At 32.7% G+C, this 18,244-nt stretch overlaps 1 protein-coding gene across 8 annotated transcripts in view; it reads left to right on the forward strand.

Moving 5' to 3' along the window:
- Window positions 1–18,244, forward strand: part of NBEA (neurobeachin) — a 608,086-nt gene that overhangs the window by 166,882 nt on the left and 422,960 nt on the right. For all 8 annotated transcript variants that reach the window (XM_082365247.1, XM_082365248.1, XM_082365251.1 and 5 more), the window contains 6 exons: window positions 6,060–6,141; window positions 6,395–6,518; window positions 7,374–7,566; window positions 9,362–10,378; window positions 12,082–12,299; window positions 14,677–14,830. In XM_082365247.1, the coding sequence (XP_082221373.1) occupies window positions 6,060–6,141; window positions 6,395–6,518; window positions 7,374–7,566; window positions 9,362–10,378; window positions 12,082–12,299; window positions 14,677–14,830 (1,788 nt within the window). The remainder of the gene's footprint in view (window positions 1–6,059; window positions 6,142–6,394; window positions 6,519–7,373; window positions 7,567–9,361; window positions 10,379–12,081; window positions 12,300–14,676; window positions 14,831–18,244) is intronic.

Below are 18,244 nucleotides of genomic sequence, written 5' to 3' on the forward strand. Positions count from 1 at the left end.
GTTGCATTATAGTAGCTGAGTTGAGTACTTGTGACAGAGAACGTTTGTCATCTTCACATTGCTGCTCGGTACAATGCAGTAACTGGACAGTGTTTCACATACCACCTGTATTGCCCAACCTAATATATATTTTTAATAACAGTGTATATCTATCATGTCAAAACAAGAGAAAAGTGGACTTCACATCTCACACTTTAACATACAGTGGAGCGTGGATTATTTTGTTATAGATGTAGATAGCAAAACATTGTGACTGTTATACAAGGAAACTCTAGTTGTGCTGAAAGCCATAGCAAATACAGGTTTCAACATATGAATTTTGGGGGGCACAACAAACATTCAGTTTATAGTAGCAGGCTATATACGCTCTCTGTTGCAACTACTCAGCTCTGCAGTTGTGGCTCAGAAGTAGCCATAGAAAATATGAATCAGATGAGTGTGGCTGTCTAATAAAACTGTACTTACAGAACAGATGGTAGACTGGATTTGGCCTACAGGGCATAATTTTTTTGCCTCTGGTTTTATATTCTCATCAGTAAATTTAAGAGTTGCTGCCCTTTACATAAATGAAGAAAACTCTTTTGGCTACTTTGTCTTTTTCATCTAAGCTTAATATTCCTACTTTGTGTCAGTCATTCCTCAAATTACATGATTTGTAAACTTTACCCTCCAGAGTGCTGCTTTTTTAAAATTATAGTAATATTTTAGTATTGCTCCAGTATTTTGCCTACAGAACTGAGTAAGCACTAATAGAAAGGCCTATCCTATGCAGAGCATCTTTATTCTGATATTATTATATTTCCCTAATAATAGTAACTGCCTTTTTTGAGTACGTCCTATGATAATCCCCTTGGTAAGTACTTTACATACATTATCTCAAATCCTTACAATATTGCTATGAAGCTGGTATTTTTATTGCCTTTTTAAACAGACAAACTGAGGCTCACAGGTTAAATAATTTGCTCTATGTCATACCGCTAATAAATGGTCATAAAATAGGCATTTCTCATAGTATATGTGCATAAGGCAAAAAATATCAGAGTCTACCTTCAGTTGACAGTATTAAAGTCCTCCTCTGAATCAAAACTTTGCTGCAATATCAGATTAGGGTTCTGAATGCTAGTGTCAAATACTGATTAACTTGTATCTTTTTTTTTTTTTAACGTTTTTATTGGAGTATAATTGCTTTACAATGGTGTGTTAGTTTCTGCTTTGTAACAAAGTGAATCAGTTATACATGTACATATATCCCCATATCTCTTCCCTATTGGTTTAACTTGTATCTTTACCTTGGTTTTCTTACCTACTAATTGCTCTGGTCAATGATGCCTGTATATGTTTTTTAATCATTTTCTTTCCTCCACAAATTTCTGACCCTCTGCTTGTTTTGACCTATTAGTGTTAATAGAGTAGAAAGTCTTTGTAGTCAATGAAACCTTACATTAAAATAAAAGTTCCACATAACATTATATGTTGAATTTGAAAGATCATCATGTGCTTGTAACCTTAAAATAAGAAAATGTCCCATGTATATATACATGCATATGTAATTCTACTCGTCTTCCTGAAAAGTGGCTCAACAGCAAGTGCAGCAGCATCTGCACTACCATCTATATCCATAGGCACTCTTTTAGTGTCCAGATTTTATCTCTGATTCCATAACTTAGGTGGAGAAAGTCAGGGAAAGTTTGGATCTTCTGATACTGGATGTTGGATATTGGATGTTGCAGAGATTTGGAAATAATGAAGGAACTAACTTTCAGGGCCTCCATCTGACCAATTTGGCAATAATGTAGGCTTTCAAAGTAGAAAAATAATCATGGTTCATTGGAATGAAGGGCCCTGAGTTAAGTATGATACTCTAAAAAGAAAAGTTACGTGTACAAAAGGTCAAAAAAGAAAGATGGTTACGGTACGATTGTTTAGCACTGTTGATTCCACAAAAAAGTAAAAGGGACTTCAACAGATGGTTTACTACTACTAACAAATCAAATTGTAATATCAGTGACAGGATGGCAGATGACTAATTCTAGATCACCAAAGTTTAAAGATTGCATCATTTCGGAGAGTGGCATCTGGTTGTAAAAAAATTAAAACTCATCCCCAATGACCCCCCCCCCCAAAAAAAATGAAAACTCAAGTGATAGGTTCGAACTTAAATTCTCATCAAATAGTAAGTGAAATTTAACTAAAGAAAGAAAACTCAACTAACTTGAGTTTGATTTACTATGTGGACATCAACCAAGGCCTGTACCCCTAGCAAGAATTAGTTGGTTGATAATCTGCAGTTTGAAAGCTCATTTTATCTTCATTTTCTTTTTTGGTTTGAGGAAATTACCTTAACTCCAAGCATTGTATCAGAACACATATTACTACAACTGTAGAAAGGTATAAAATCAAGTACAGAAATAATAAAGAACTCTGTCAAACCTACCGTATTGATAATATTTTAGAATATGTGGTTTTCACATAGTGTTTGGAAGTTCAATTATTGTAAAGATTATGTCACTGTGATCTTTAAAATTCTAAATCTGATAAGATGCCTATGATAAAATAAACAGTAAATATTAAAGGACAAAGTAATTTAGAGTTTTTAGCAGGATATGTCAGACAACATTGCATACGCTTTGAAGATCTAAAAATCTATTTAAATTATTCTAAAAACAAAAAAAAATTTAATTGAAAAACCATCCCTATCTCCTAGTTTCCTGAGGTGAATTTATTCTTATAGATCGTATAATGGAATGAGTTGGCTTTAATGAATCCTCTTTGAAATTACTCAAAGCTATTCTTTATACAAATATTTTTTTGAGAATTATAATATTTGTAAAATTTGTATCTTACATTTTATTTGCTTTAGTTTTACTTTGTTATTCCATCTCTAAATTATGGATAATTATGTTTTTTTAATGATTTGTAGCACTTCCTAATACACTTAAAATTTTTTGTTAGATTGTAGAATGTGTCTCCTAAAGACAAAACTAGATTTTTCTATTTAATATACTTGTAGATCTGTCTGAACAACAATATATGATTATTGGTCCAATGCTTTTTTTAAATATTGTGATATTAATTTTACTTTGTAGGTTTAGGTTTACTATTTCTCTTTACACACTATTCCTATAATTCAGTTCAACACTTAACCGTAGACAGAGACAGTCAGGTATGGGATCTTGTCATCTGAAAAGCTGTTTCCTGTGGAAATAATGAACTGATTTTTTTAATGTATATTTTTTACTTTATCTTTTTCGGTAAGGGTATAACATTACTGGACACAGGTTTTTTTACAAAGTGGTAGTAACTTTAAAACCTTTAAGTATCTCATAATAGAACTTTTTTTTCAAAATTATAGACTCTTATGTGTAGGTAGTATGTTAAATATCATCTTATTCAAACATTCTTTTCACAGATAAAGAAACCAAGAGTCAAAAAAGTAATAGAGCTTGTCCAAACTGTATAAATACAAAGGTTTTCTGACCCCCTGAATACCTACAGCGGCAGTTGGATGTAACAGTGGGGTTAATAGTTTACCATTTTAAGAAATAAACCAGTACTATTCCTGTCTCATAAGTCGAGCCTACTAATCCAAAATGATTTATGCTTGATAAGTCCGGGAAGTCAGTAGGTCAGAGAGGAAGCTCCAGTAGCTCCTGCTTAAGCCTAAAGTCTTTCTGTGACCCATGAATTACGAGATAATACCATTTATAAAATAATGTTTAAATGTATAATGCTGGACTCAGGTCTGTGTCCATAAATAGCATATTTATCAAGTTACCTACATGATTTAATTCGTTGTTTCCCAGCCCTGTCCAATATGATAGCCACTAGTCACATTTGGCTATTGAGCTTGTGTGAATTGAGATGTGCTATAAGGGTTAAATACACATTGGATTTCATGTCCGTATCTGGCTCTGAACCCTCCATCCTATTTTGTTATGGTACAGGGCAGGGTTAATTTCCTATGCATGTCTCTAACCAAGTCCAGTCAAACTTCGTGGCCCATCTTGAATTCTATCCTTTCATTAAGTGTTTACATCTACATTCATCTCTCCTTATTTGTTTCCTTATTTATTTCCCTCCCCCTCTTTTAAAACTCACATAGGTTCTTAATGACAGACACTCTACCATAGGAGCATGGATTTGAGCCTGTCTCCTCAATATTGATTAAATAATTTTTTCTAGAAATATAGTTCTACCTAGCAACTATGTTTCCCATTTCAAACATGTAGCAGAATGTTGGCACATAACTGGTTCTTATAAATACATGCTGAATTGAATTTCTAAATATATTTTTGTAATTAAACTCATATTTAAATAAACTATGACATATAGTTTTCAAAACACTTTTACATATAGAGCCCTATTTGATCCTCCTACCAGCTTTATTAGATAGGCAAGGCAGTTATTACCCTCATTCTTAGATGATCAAATAGGGGTTTAAAAGGACAACAATATAAAACTGAAGGTTCTTTGAGATAAATTTTGTTTTCTGTACAATGAGCTTTCTACTTTTTGGGGTGAAAAAGTTTTGACAGTTCTGTATCATAGAAGAGTATGGCATAGTCTTTTCCAAGCTTGTCTGCAGTTATTTTGAATCTCTGTATTTGTAACCAGAATTCTTGGGATCTTGTTGACTGGGCTGTAGGTCTACACCAGGACTTTTTGGGCAGGTTGGTGTGAAAACTCCTTGTAGGCATATACCAACCACTGATTGTTCTTTGGTATATGGTTTTCAAAGAAATTTTTATCCCTTTTGTCAGCTCCAGCTGATGAGTAGTGCATGTCTCTAGTGCTCTGTTCAGAAAATTCTGAGGCACTGTTTAAACAAGGAAGTGTTTGTTTCAGGAAAAGTATGGCAGTGAAGAAAGGGGTATTTGTGCCCTATATTCATCATTTTAATAATAGTAGGTTAGTTTTTATTTCAAGTCAATACCTTTTTGATATACATTCTTAATACACCTAAGTAAATGTCCTATCTTCTTTTTTTTTTTTTTTTAAGACTGAGCAGAAAGGTAAGAAAAATGCCATTGCTGGATGTCATGATCTTTTTCTAATCTGAAAGGATCATACCTGTCTCTTGATTAATTTACTCTCCATCCCCAACTTTCACAAGTAGCTATGTACAACTAAGCTCTCAACTAAGTTTTATAGTCTCCTCAAAGTTTTTGTATCTTACTTTGGGTTAAACTATTTAAAAAGTTTCATTCAGAACTTAGCATGTTAACCTACACAGGAAATTAAATCATAATATAAAATGATATCTTTATTAAGTATAATCTCATTGGATTTTTTTAATATATGGAAGAATAGAGGCAAACACAGGCTATAGCCTGAAATACAGTGAAGAGTCATATATCTGTTTTTATATATAATTAAGTTATCCATTCTTAAATGTAACAAATGTTTATTGACTGCTGGCAGTGTGTTAGGCACTTTGCTAATTGCTAGGCATGCAGCAGTGAAAAAGATGTATAAGAATCCTGTACTCATAGAGCCTGAGTGTTAGTGGGAAAATTAGTAAATGGTTTAGAGTCTGCCTTTCCTTTATTTGGTCAACTTTTGCCATTTTTTGTTATTTGAAAGAAGTTGAAAAAAAAACTCATTGGTAAATGACAATGAGCCACATTTTTTATAAAGATTTTTCCCATATCACACTTCACTTGAAGTTAGGACCCAGGCTCAGACATTATTTTCTTACTTACTGATTTTCTAAGTTTTTTTTAAAATTAATGATGAAATAACAGTCAAATATTTACAGTTCACAACTTAAAGGTATTAAAGATGTATACTGAAAAGTGATTTCAAACAGAGTTAATTCTTGGAGTTCCTAATTAATCTTTCCTTCTATAGATATTGGTCCTGGTTTTGTCTTTATCTGTAAAAATTTGAAGACTATACAATTAAAGAGTTTAGAAGTATGTGGAATTCACTAGAAGACCCTTAGAAGAGATGCTTCTTTTGATTTGAACAAATTGACATTTTTTTGCAGTCTTTGTATATCTATAATTTGCAATTATAAATTTATTTTCTAAATGAAATTCAAATTCTTCATCTTTCAGATTTTGACAGAGCAAGTATGTACTCAAGTTGTACACAAACCACATCCAGAGCCAGATTCTACAGTGAAAATTCAGAATCCAAGTGAGCAAACAGCAATTCTTTATTGTAATGCAGTAGTAACATGTAACATGGTAACATGTGAAAATAAATCAAAACTAAATCAAAACTTTTGCTAACCACCTCAGTCAGTATGGCGTTCACATAGTTTTATTTATGACACTTACAACTCACCTACCATAGTGCTAAGCATTTAGTTGAAAATCAGTAAATATTTTTTGAGCAGAAGATATGATGCAGTTATAAATCTTTACTATAATTTTTTGTTCATTTGCAGTGATTCTTAAGGTGGTGGCAACTTTGTTAAAAAACTCTACACCAAGTGCAGAACTGATGGAAGTTCGTCGTTTGTTTTTATCTGATATGATAAAACTTTTCAGTAACAGCCGGGAGAATAGAAGGTAAGCAGTTTGAATACTATAACAAAACTTTATTTCCTAACTAATCTTATTTTCTCTCCTTTATTTTCAATCTCTTTCAAAGAAAAAATTGTCAAATCTTTCCTATTTTGCTAAATACTTTCAATCATTAGAAAAGGCATTTGTTTCTTTTATATAATCTGCATACTTTTATTTATTTTTATATGATTTTATTTAACTTTATGGTTATTATATTTTAACTGTATATATAAACATAAATATCCAAAAATCCTTATTTAAAATATGCTATCCCTTTTCCTGATAACTGTCTACCACCAACAGTAGTTTAAATGTAATGATGTTGTTGGATTTGCTGAGATCATCTATGCTTTTCTCAGCTTGGTCTGATAACTGATTATTGTCGTGCATTCTAAAGCTGGTTAGCTAGGACATGGGGTACACTATGAAGCCATGGTTGCTGCATGAGTCTTAAATTTAACAACTACTGATTGAACGTCTGCCGTGTATAAAGCACTGTGCTGCACAGGTTGTCTTGGTGTACAGTCTTAGTGCAATTCAGTGGGAAAGATAACAGTGAAGCGATGATTAATTTCTAATATGTTAAGTACCTTGTGAGTGCTACATGTGATGAGGGAGTAGCGAAACAATAGCTAAATCTCACTGGGAGAGTTGGGAGGGCAATTTTAAATGATAATATAGATTTTTCCAAGTAGAAGAATGGGAAAAGTCGTTCCGGGTTAAATATTAAATATGCAGAATGACTGTATACCTTGCTTTATCTAAGTCAGATCATATTTTCACTATTTATCTCAACTTCAAAATAGTAAATTCTAATATAATTTAGGAATTTTTAATGATTTTCCCCCCCCCCACTAGATGCTTATTGCAGTGTTCAGTGTGGCAGGATTGGATGTTTTCTCTTGGCTATATCAATCCTAAAAATTCTGAGGAACAGAAGATTACGGAGATGGTCTACAATATCTTCCGGATTCTTTTGTATCATGCAATCAAATATGAATGGGGAGGCTGGAGAGTTTGGGTGGATACACTCTCAATAGCCCACTCCAAGGTAACAAGGGATTTAACATTTTACATCATCAGGATTTCAGCTGTGGATTAAATGCCTGTAGACACTCATCTGGTGCCATCTTGTGGGCATCTTGCATTATGGCTGATTCCTTTATGCCAATTTTCTTTCTTTTCCGTTCTTGTTTTTGTTTTTGTTTTTCTCTCTCGGTTCATACACCTTTAAAGCTTGAAGTATTTTAGGGACCCTATAATTGAAACTTCAGGTTTATATATTAGGAAGTTTACACTCTCGAGACACCCCCCACATATGTTTTCTAGCAGATCTGAGAGCTGGCATCTGAGCCTTTTAACTCAGACATCCCTACTGGTTCTTACTCATGAAACGGAGTCTTATATATACTTTTTAAGCCTTTTTAAAGTAATCAGAACTTGTTTTTATTTCCAAATGAATAATAAATACGTTTAAAGTATTTAAGTTTAGTGTTGTTTTTAATTGCATTATCTTTATTTTTAATGATAAGAATCTATGTTTATATTTTAAATATGGTCTGGTTTTTGGTGAAAGGAAGTAGTCAATTAAAATTTAGAGTATGTACACCTTAGATTCTGGAAATTCAGAGTTAATATATCTCATCTTGTGGTGTCATAGGAAAAGGATGGGTGTCAGAAGTTGTTGGCTTTTGATTCAATCTATGCCACAATTCAGTTTCGTGGCATTAGGAAACTCATTTAATCCTTTTGTGCAGAAAAATGTTTTTAAAGATGCAGATAGTAAATATTTTAGACTCTGTGGGCTGTACAGCCTCTGATGCAACTACTCAACTCTGTCATGCAGTATGAAAATAGCCATAGACAATATGTAAAGAATGAACATGGCTGTGTTCTAATAAAATTTTATTTACCAAAACAGGTGATGAACACATTTGACCCATGGACCATAGTTTACCAACCCCTGCTTTTGGGACTTGATTTCCTTTTCTGTAAAATAAGGGGGTTTTATATTAAGATAGTCTTCAAAGAAAGGTCCCTCAACCTAAAATTCTGTCATAGTATCATTTAAATATCAATATCATATGTGTCTATAGGAAGGATTTTGAACTTTTTTTAATTTTAAAAACCTTTTATTCCTGTTACAAATTTACATTTTATAATATATTGGCACCTCACTTTTATCATTGCACTAATAAGTTTGAAAATAGTATTTTATAGGGAAACTCATTGCAAATCTTTGTGCAATAAATATATATTGATTATTCCTAATTATATACTGATTATTCCTAAACAAGCCTATGTAAAGTAACAAACTAAAGTAGCCTATATAAAGATAAAATTGTAATGTTTTAACATTTTATAACTATATATTTATAGGTATGTGTTGTGTTTTATTTTTACCTCACTTGTTGCAATAGTCACACATATGAGTAATAGAAAACTGATGTAGTAATAGTACTTTGGATATTGTATATTATTAGCCAGTTCTCTGTTTTAGCTCAAATAACCCGAATATGTAGGAGTTCAGCTGGCATATTAACTAGGGTAACATTGAAATACTTCACCTAAAAGAAAATACCATTTTATTTAAAACTTTAATAATGCTAGTTTACCTAACTGTGTGTTTTTGGACAAGTCATATAATAAGTCATATATGACTATTTTGATGATATTCCAATTACTTGATGAAACTAAGCATTTGTCTTAGGATTAATATGCACTATGTTTGAAATCTTAAAATTATTTGTACCATTTTTGCTATTATTATCATAATTTTATTTATATCATTTTTTTCTTCTTAATATATACAAAATGCCTTAATGTTTTCTTTATCCATTCCTAAGGTCACTTATGAAGCACATAAGGAATACCTAGCTAAAATGTATGAAGAATATCAGCGACAAGAGGAGGAAAACATTAAAAAGGGAAAGAAAGGGAATGTGAGCACCATCTCTGGTCTCTCATCGCAGACAACAGGAGCAAAAGGTGGAATGGAAATTCGAGAGATAGAAGACCTTTCACAAAGCCAGAGCCCAGAAAGTGAGACAGATTACCCTGTCAGCACAGACAGTAGAGACTTGCTCATGTCAACAAAAGTGTCAGATGATATTCTTGGAAATTCAGATAGACCGGGAAGTGCTGTACACGTGGAAGTGCACGATCTTTTAGTTGATATAAAAGCAGAGAAAGTGGAAGCAACAGAAGTGAAGCTTGATGATATGGATTTATCACCAGAAACTTTAGTAGGTGGAGAGAATGGTGCTCTTGTGGAGGTTGAATCTTTGTTGGATAATGTATACAGTGCTGCTGTTGAGAAACTCCAGAACAATGTACATGGAAGTGTTGGTATCATTAAAAAAAATGAGGAAAAGGATAACGGTCCATTGATCACATTAGCAGATGAGAAGGATGAACTTCCCAACAGTAGCACATCATTTCTCTTTGATAAAATACCCAAACAGGAGGAGAAACTCCTTCCTGAACTTTCTAGCAATCACATTATTCCAAATATTCAGGACACACAAGTACATCTTGGTGTTGGTGATGATCTTGGATTGCTTGCTCACATGACCGGTAGTGTAGACTTAACTTGTACATCAAGTATAATAGAAGAAAAAGAGTTCAAAATCCATACAACTTCAGATGGAATGAGCAGTATTTCTGAAAGAGACTTAGCGTCATCATCTAAAGGGTTAGAGTATGCTGAAATGACTGCTACGACTCTGGAAACTGAATCTTCTGGTAGCAGAATTGTGCCAAATATTGATGCAGGAAGTGTAATTTCAGACACTGAGAGATCAGATGATGGCAAAGAATCAGGAAAGGAAATCCGTAAAATCCAGACCACTGCTACGACGCAAGTAAGTCATCCTACATGTGTTCTAAAGATGCATTGAATAGATATGGAGCTGTTAGCACCAAAGCAGAGTAATTTCTTACCAGTCACACCATGTTTATATTTAATTATGGTAGAATAATAATTTATGGAATTGAGTAGTGTGGTTCTATATATAAAAGAAATTTAATATAACTGAATCATATATCCAACTCTGCCACATTCTGTCTGTGTAACTTTGCTCAACCTCTCTGGGCCTGAATTTTCTCATACAGTGCAAGAGGTTGTACCAGATTGAAATATGACCTTTAAGGTCTCTACCAGTTTGAACATTTTATGGCTCTGTGACTACATTTACACATTTGTATTCAAGATCTTCATTCTGAATACTTGATTAATTTTAACCTTTTGAGCTTCAGGCCCAACCCTGTTCTGTGGATTATAGAAAAGAGGACTTGGAGCCCAGATTGAACTGATAAATGAAATGAAGGGGAAGGGAAAAGGGAACTGTTATTTATCAAGTGCCTACTATGTTCCAGGCACTGTGCTATATGTTATCAGATTTAATCCTCACAACAACCCTGTGAGGTAGGTAATATGGCTGAGAAAATTTGGAATTATTAACAGTGAGAATTTTCTTTATAGCCACATGGAGAGGGATTCGTATGAGAAAATTAGAGATTCTCAGGCTTGGTGGTGAGGAAATGTTAGTGCTGCAGTTTGGGCCTCACCATACTAAAGCTAAAAGCAGATGATGTTTTCTGATATGAATTTTAATTGTTGAGCACTGAGTTTATACTTACTTATTTTCTAGACTAAATAATACCTTATGGTTAAGAATTGAAGAAAACTTTTACCCTTTATGAACTTGTTTTTTGTTGTTGTTGCCTGGGTTTTCCACTCACCTTTTAATGTCATCAAAGAATCATTTAACATGTGTCCATTAGAGTTATGTTACAGAGAGTAAACCATACCTCACTAGTGTCTTTGTACTCAGAATCTTTGAAAATATATTATGTGTGTGGAAAAGATATTTTTATTTTTTCTCTACTGAATACTGCCATTTCCATTTTTGCGGCAGTTGTGCTACAGTGATAATTGGCGGGGGATGGAAATACTGAATTAAGTCCAGGTTTAAAATAAAGGAAAGCATGGTGCATTGTTTACTGAGCATAATAATCTCTAGGCTTGCCTGGTTTTCACTCAAAGTTCACAGGCATTTATCTGGTTTTCTAACATATAAAAGGCATTTATTTTTCTAAATCGAAGTATTTTGAGTGAAATAGACTTTGAAGTTAACTTGAATCTGTACAAGTAATATTTCTTTTAATCTTGTGTTTCTAATTACAATTAGTTGATGGCATATACCCAGTATTCTTCACTTTGAGTATAGGATCACTTTTATAAGGAAGAAATGTGGTCTAATGTAAAGACTCATAAAGAGGGCTAGAGAGGATCTGGTTTTCAATGTGAACTTTGGTGTTAAACTTAAGTATTAGGTTACCTTGCCTAGTTTCTGAAGCAGCAAAATAAAAATAATAATAATAGCCTTTTCTTCTCTAAAAGGTTCCTGTGCAGGGAATCACCAGGTGAATAATAAATGTAAAATATACTAACCTACTAAAGTCATATGCAAAAGCTTTACTCACTTAACTGTACTTACTATTTTCATTTTGAAATCAGGTGTTTCTTTTTCACTCTACAAATGTTCCCCTTTTCTGTCTCCAGGCTGTTCAGGGTCGGTCTATCACACAACAAGACAGAGATCTCCGAGTTGATTTAGGATTTCGAGGAATGCCAATGACTGAGGAACAACGGCGCCAGTTCAGCCCAGGTCCACGCACTACAATGTTTCGTATTCCTGAGTTTAAATGGTCTCCAATGCACCAGCGACTTCTCACCGATTTGCTATTTGCATTAGAAACAGATGTACATGTTTGGAGGAGGTAGAAATACTTCTTTTCTATAAATAAGACTACTTTCAGTTGAAAAATGAATATTTTAAATTGGTGCCATCGACTGATTAATAAGTGAATTATATCATTAAAAATCTCACAAATTAAATTTATTAAAAATAATCAAACATTGAACATTTTTATATAAACATAAATATTTTCATAATGATCATAAGTCCTGGGGTGGGTCAGATTAAAGGCTAACCAAGAATTTAGGCTTAAGACAGTTAATTAGCCAATTTTTGAAATCTGGCATTGCCAGGTTATTATAAAAAAGAGTTTTAACCAAGAAAAGGTTCAGTACTGGTTCAAATAAATTTCTACATTTTTATCTTTCCCTGTTAAAATTAATACCATGTACTACATTTATTCTTGGTGATAAGATTTAACACATAGTGCTAAAATAAAATTTAAAATCAGCTTATGACGTCTATTTTTAGAGCTTATACCATTTACGTAGTAAGTGGATATCATTTCAAATATAATCATTTAAGGAAAACAGTGAAAAGAACAGTTCAGTTGCTTTATTTTTTCAGTTCAAATAAATTGAATAAATTTCAAGAAAGAAAACAAAGTCTGCATAAATTTTAAAATTACCTTGCCTCACTTTCAATTTAATTTTCTAATAGCAAATATGCAACAAATTAATCAGTTATGAGAGTGTCATGTGTTCATGCAGATAAGTTAGGTAGTTGATGGCTGTCAGTAACAGTACCCCACCGTCAGTGACTTGAACAATCAGTGGCACAATGGACTGTGAGTGAGTTTCTTAACAGTGGACTTAAGTGAGTCTCTCTGCTTCTCCTAGTTATCCTTCTAAGACTCAAGGTGGCTGCTTCAGCTCCCAGAATCAATTCAACATAGGAGACTTACCCCAACTAGAGGGCAGGACTCTTCTTCCTCTTTCACCCCCTTCTTCCTTCCTCCTCTTCCTTGTCTCTCTCTCTCCCTCCTCCTCTCTCTCCTCTTTCTTCTTCTCCTCTTCCTCTTATTCTTTTCTTCTTCTTTTTTTTTTTTCTAAAAGAAGCCCCTCAAGAAATTTCCTTCTTATGCCTCATGTGTCAGTCGGATCATATGCTATTCTCTGAGTCACCAGCAAAAGGGAATGGGATTATAATGATTGGCCTCCATGGAGCAATACTGGTTACCAACCTAGTAGCTGTGGTGAAGCCAATCTTTCCTGTACCAGATGTAGCTCAATAATAGAACAAAATCTAGATTGTGTTAGCAGGGAATAAGGAATAACTGTCATGCAAGCAATCAGTGTCTGCCATAGAAAGTTTTTAGTTCTGATTTTATTTGGTCAGTTTGTCCTTAGTCTACTTATGTGATAGAAACAATGGTCTTTCCATTGCTAATGTTATATGCTAAGTTACCTAGGGATGGTAAATAAGGAGACTGTAATACCATGAAATACGTTACTACTAACATGAGTATCAGTGTATGGAGAGATACAATGTAATTTACTAACTGCAATATTAGTATCCCCCAAATGAACGATACTCAACTTTCCGTCCCTTAATACTGTGTGTGTCTTTCTGTGTTTTCTTTCATGGACTCTCATAAAATTTCCCAGACAGGATTTTACATAATTTTTAAAAATGTAAAAGATAGATAGTACTTTAATTTTTAGGACAAGAGAAAACATCCTGAGATCAAAGATGTAGTAGATGATATTTTGCAGTTCTTAAAAGGTGAGGATCATTGACTTAAATTTGATCATGGAGTAATCTCTTTTTTTTCTGTTAGAGAATAGTTCATATTCTTGACTGATACCAAACTAAAGCAGTGTATTTCTCTGAGAATCGATATTGAATGTTTTGTATGGCAGAGCTGCACTGCTGACCTTTGAGGTCTTTTTTCCTTTTTTTATTCAGTAAGTACTTGAATTTTACTGACTCATTTATACTCCCCTATCGTATCACTTCTGTGGCTAGCAGTATACATTTTCAGTACAGCTGGTCAAAGCAGGAGCTGCAGTCTGGTGATACAACAGATTGTCAGCTAACTATTCACTTGTTCTGCCTTTCAATACCAAACAACCAGCTATTGCAAAAATACATTTTTTTAGCCAAATTCATTGACCTAGTCATATGTCTTTGAATCAAGTTAATACACTGTATTTTAAAAGCAGAAACAAAATAATAAATTATTATACATGGACACACACAATCCATGCCGAAATGAATGCTAAGTTTTTGGTAATATGACATCTCAATTGTAAGTTATTTTCTTTTCTAATAACTCCATTTAAAATTTGTCTAGCTCTTATTTTTCACTTTAAAAATGGCATTATAAATAAAATCTAAACTTCTTATTCTTAAGCCAAAGAAATGTTCATTTCTGCTTTGTTTTTCTGCTATTTTAGCCATTCCACAAAGTCTGTAATGGATTTTGTCAATAGCAATGAAAATATTATTTTTGTACATAACACAATTCACCTCATTTCCCAAATGGTAGACAACATCATCATTGCTTGTGGAGGAATTTTACCTTTGCTCTCTGCTGCTACATCACCAACTGTAAGTACTTTGCCTCCATCTAGTGGTTATGTTTTATAATTACATTACTTGAGTGTGTCAGTGGTGTTCTATACTATAAACACGGATTTTAACAAGACTTGTTCACCTAAGGAAACTTTCTAACCATATAATTTAAAATTATATATATTTATATTCTCACCTCTTTTAATTGTCAGTCTTGGCTTCCAGCTGTGTGCATTTATGAACATATTTCTCTGGTAATTCGGATGAACATGCCTTAGGAAGAGCAATAACTATGAATGATTTAGCTTTATTTTCTATGTATTGTTTCTCTCTTCAAATCTACATTATAATAAACTGTTAAAATCTTTGTTCTGTAAATCTTGAAGTTCTAAATACAAGTACATGTTTATTGTATGATAATTAGAGTCATGAATCTAAATTTAGAAAAAGTCATCTTTAGACATTGTCTCATATGACTTGCTTGAAATATTATTTTTAAACTTAATATTATTTTAAACGATATATAGGAGTTTTATACTTCTGTTCTCTGAGATTTAATCTTGAAGCCAGTAATTTGCTTCAAAAAGAGAATCGAATGATTGAATTCTTAGAGTGTTTCTTATTTAAAACTTAGGTACCTCAGATAGAAAAAGTATAAATGACAACATTTTTTTCTGTACCTGAAAAATTTCATAATCCTTAAAAACCTCAAAAAACTTTGTTAGCCATATGGCATCTTTTAGAATTTTCATCTGACATGATTTACTGGTTCAACATTTATTTTTTAAAAATATAGACTTTCTCTAATAAAACATTGAAATGTATTAATATAAGTTTGAAAGGCATTTAATGTTACTTATGTCATTTAAAATATAATAGATAAATAAAATAACTATATTTTAGCTGTCTTTTAAAAAATATCTCTGATTCATGTTTTAAAAAAAACAGACTCCATAGCTAATTGCTCAGATGGGAAAGAATATAGAATTCTGCTTCTCATATTAACTGTGTTCTTGCTACCACATTGGAAACTCATCCATAAGCCCAAAATATATCCTTTTTCCAGAGAGAAATTTGCTGTTTTATTAAGATGTCTTTTACTTGATGAGGCAGTGTTTCCAAATTGATCTCTGGCTTTATTTCATCATTAACAAGCTTTCTCTACATAACTCTTTCTCTCACTGTCCCTTTGCCGCCACCCCTGGAGCAGCACTGAAACTTAAATATTGGCAGCAAAAAGGATGTATCCTCAGCACCTCCCCCTCACAGGCACATGTACTTCTATTTCATCCATGAATTTATTCGAGTCTCCAAAGGCAAGAAGGCTAGTTCAGCGGGGAGTGCAGCAGAACAGGTCCCAATTAGGGCCTTCATGAAATTAGCAGCTGACCAAGGAAATTGAATCAGGAAGAAAAATAGTTGATGGTGTGTGAAGAGTGCAGGTATCCTGTGAGATTAACATACCATCCCTTCTCTTTAATCTGTGATTTCCTCTCATGATTTATACCAAATTCTGTTAAATTGAGAGTTATATGTGATGTTAAAAATACATTCTAATATTGAGGCAGGAAGAGGCTTTGTTTTGTTTTTTCCCTCTTCTATGCATTAAAGACTGACTTAATGTTTCATCCTGGCATTTTTCTTCATCCTATAAATTTTTTTATGTCTTATAAATTAACATTTGTTGTCAGGAAATTTTAAAATGTTATACTGAAATTTACTTTAAAATATAATAGTTTTAAGATTTTCTGTAGAACAAAAATGACCTTTATAAAAAATTAGCAGTAGACATGAAATTTGTATAGATTTGAAATATTCACATTACTAGTCTTCCAAATTTTAAAACTAGATCTCTATCAAAATAGAGAAAATAATTAATGAAGTTTCAATAAACAATATGATTTAAATAATATGTCACTACCCCATTTGCTTATTTTTTATTTTGTAGTGAATATACAATAAAGATACTGACATTTAGAGGTTCTACTTCCAAAATTATGACCTGTGCAGTTTTGATCTCTGTAGTTTGGAATTTGAAACTATGGTACTTATTTCTTAGACTGTTCTCAACAGACTTTGGAATTCATTCAATTGTAGAAACTTTTCTTCATTGTCTCTGTCTCTGTATTTCTGTTATTTTGGTCCATTAGCTGATTGTACCTATACCTGGTTGTACAACATAGCTAATTTTATGTTCTTTGAATAAATTGCTTCCTAAAAGCGAGAACCTTTTCTCCCACTTCCTACTGGGAGAAAACGTGGTTGGTGTCAACTGTTGAGTAATGTCTTCTATTACTTGATTGTATAATATTCTTGCTAAAAATTCTAATGTAGTAGAGGGGAAGAGTTAGGAAGGAGGAGGTTGAATAAAGAAAGAAATGAGAGCTGAAGATATGGAGCTTTTTAACTTAGATTTTTAAAAAAAATTTTTATTGGAGTATAGTTGATTTACAATGTTGTGTTACTTTCTTTAACTTAGATTTAAAATATAAAAAGCCAAAAGAGAAATTTGGATGGAATAAGTGAAAAAGGAAACACTGGCAATATATAGATAACCAAAGGGAAACATTGTCATATAGATGCCTTTAGAATTTCAATCCTATATGAAGAGAGATAGAAACATTTGAAACTAATGTTTGAGTGATCTGTAATTTTGTTTAGGTTTGTGGAGTTCTTTAGAATATTCATACATTATATACAGATATGTATTTAAGGAATAAATATGAGTAATGATGGTTGCAGTGGTTGACAAATTTATTCTGTGTATGGATCATATAGTAAATATTTTCGGTTTTGTGGGCTCTATGGTATCTAACTACTGAAATTTGCTGTTGTTTGCAAAAGCAGCCATATATCATAACAGAGGAGTAGGTGTGGGTGTGTTTCAATAAACCTTTATTTATATTTGACTTGTAGGTCCTAGTTTGCTGACCACTGACTTACAGCACCATTTTCACATAAAATACAAATGTCATAGTGTAAAACTTCATTACTTACTCCTGATCATTAAATATTCAATAGTCAGAGCTTAAGATAAATTCATTTTTCCTATTAAATAAGAGCTTGCATTTGACTTAATGAACATTTATTAAAGTTTAATTTTTAACACAGTTTCACTGGTGGTTGTGATCATTATGTTTTATTAGAAGATATGTAACTTTTCCCACGCAGCCATACTAAATATTTTTAGCATTTGACACGTCTAATGTTGAAATTGTATTTAATTTTGAGTAGGTAAGTAGAATGCTAAGTATTTTTTATAATTTCTATTAAAAGCTCAACCCAGGAAAATGTCTTTTGCATTTCTCAGTGTAAGTGTGGATCTCAGATAATTTACTCCTTTTCATCAAAAACAAACTTTTGTTTCCCAATAATCAGTGAGACTCAAACAATTTTTCTTGAAGTTATGATTTAATTGAAGGCATATGGGTTTTAGCATAGGATAAATGT

This window comes from Balaenoptera borealis (assembly GCF_965194805.1).
Source record: "Balaenoptera borealis genome assembly, chromosome: 18".
NCBI lineage: Eukaryota > Metazoa > Chordata > Mammalia > Artiodactyla > Balaenopteridae > Balaenoptera > Balaenoptera borealis.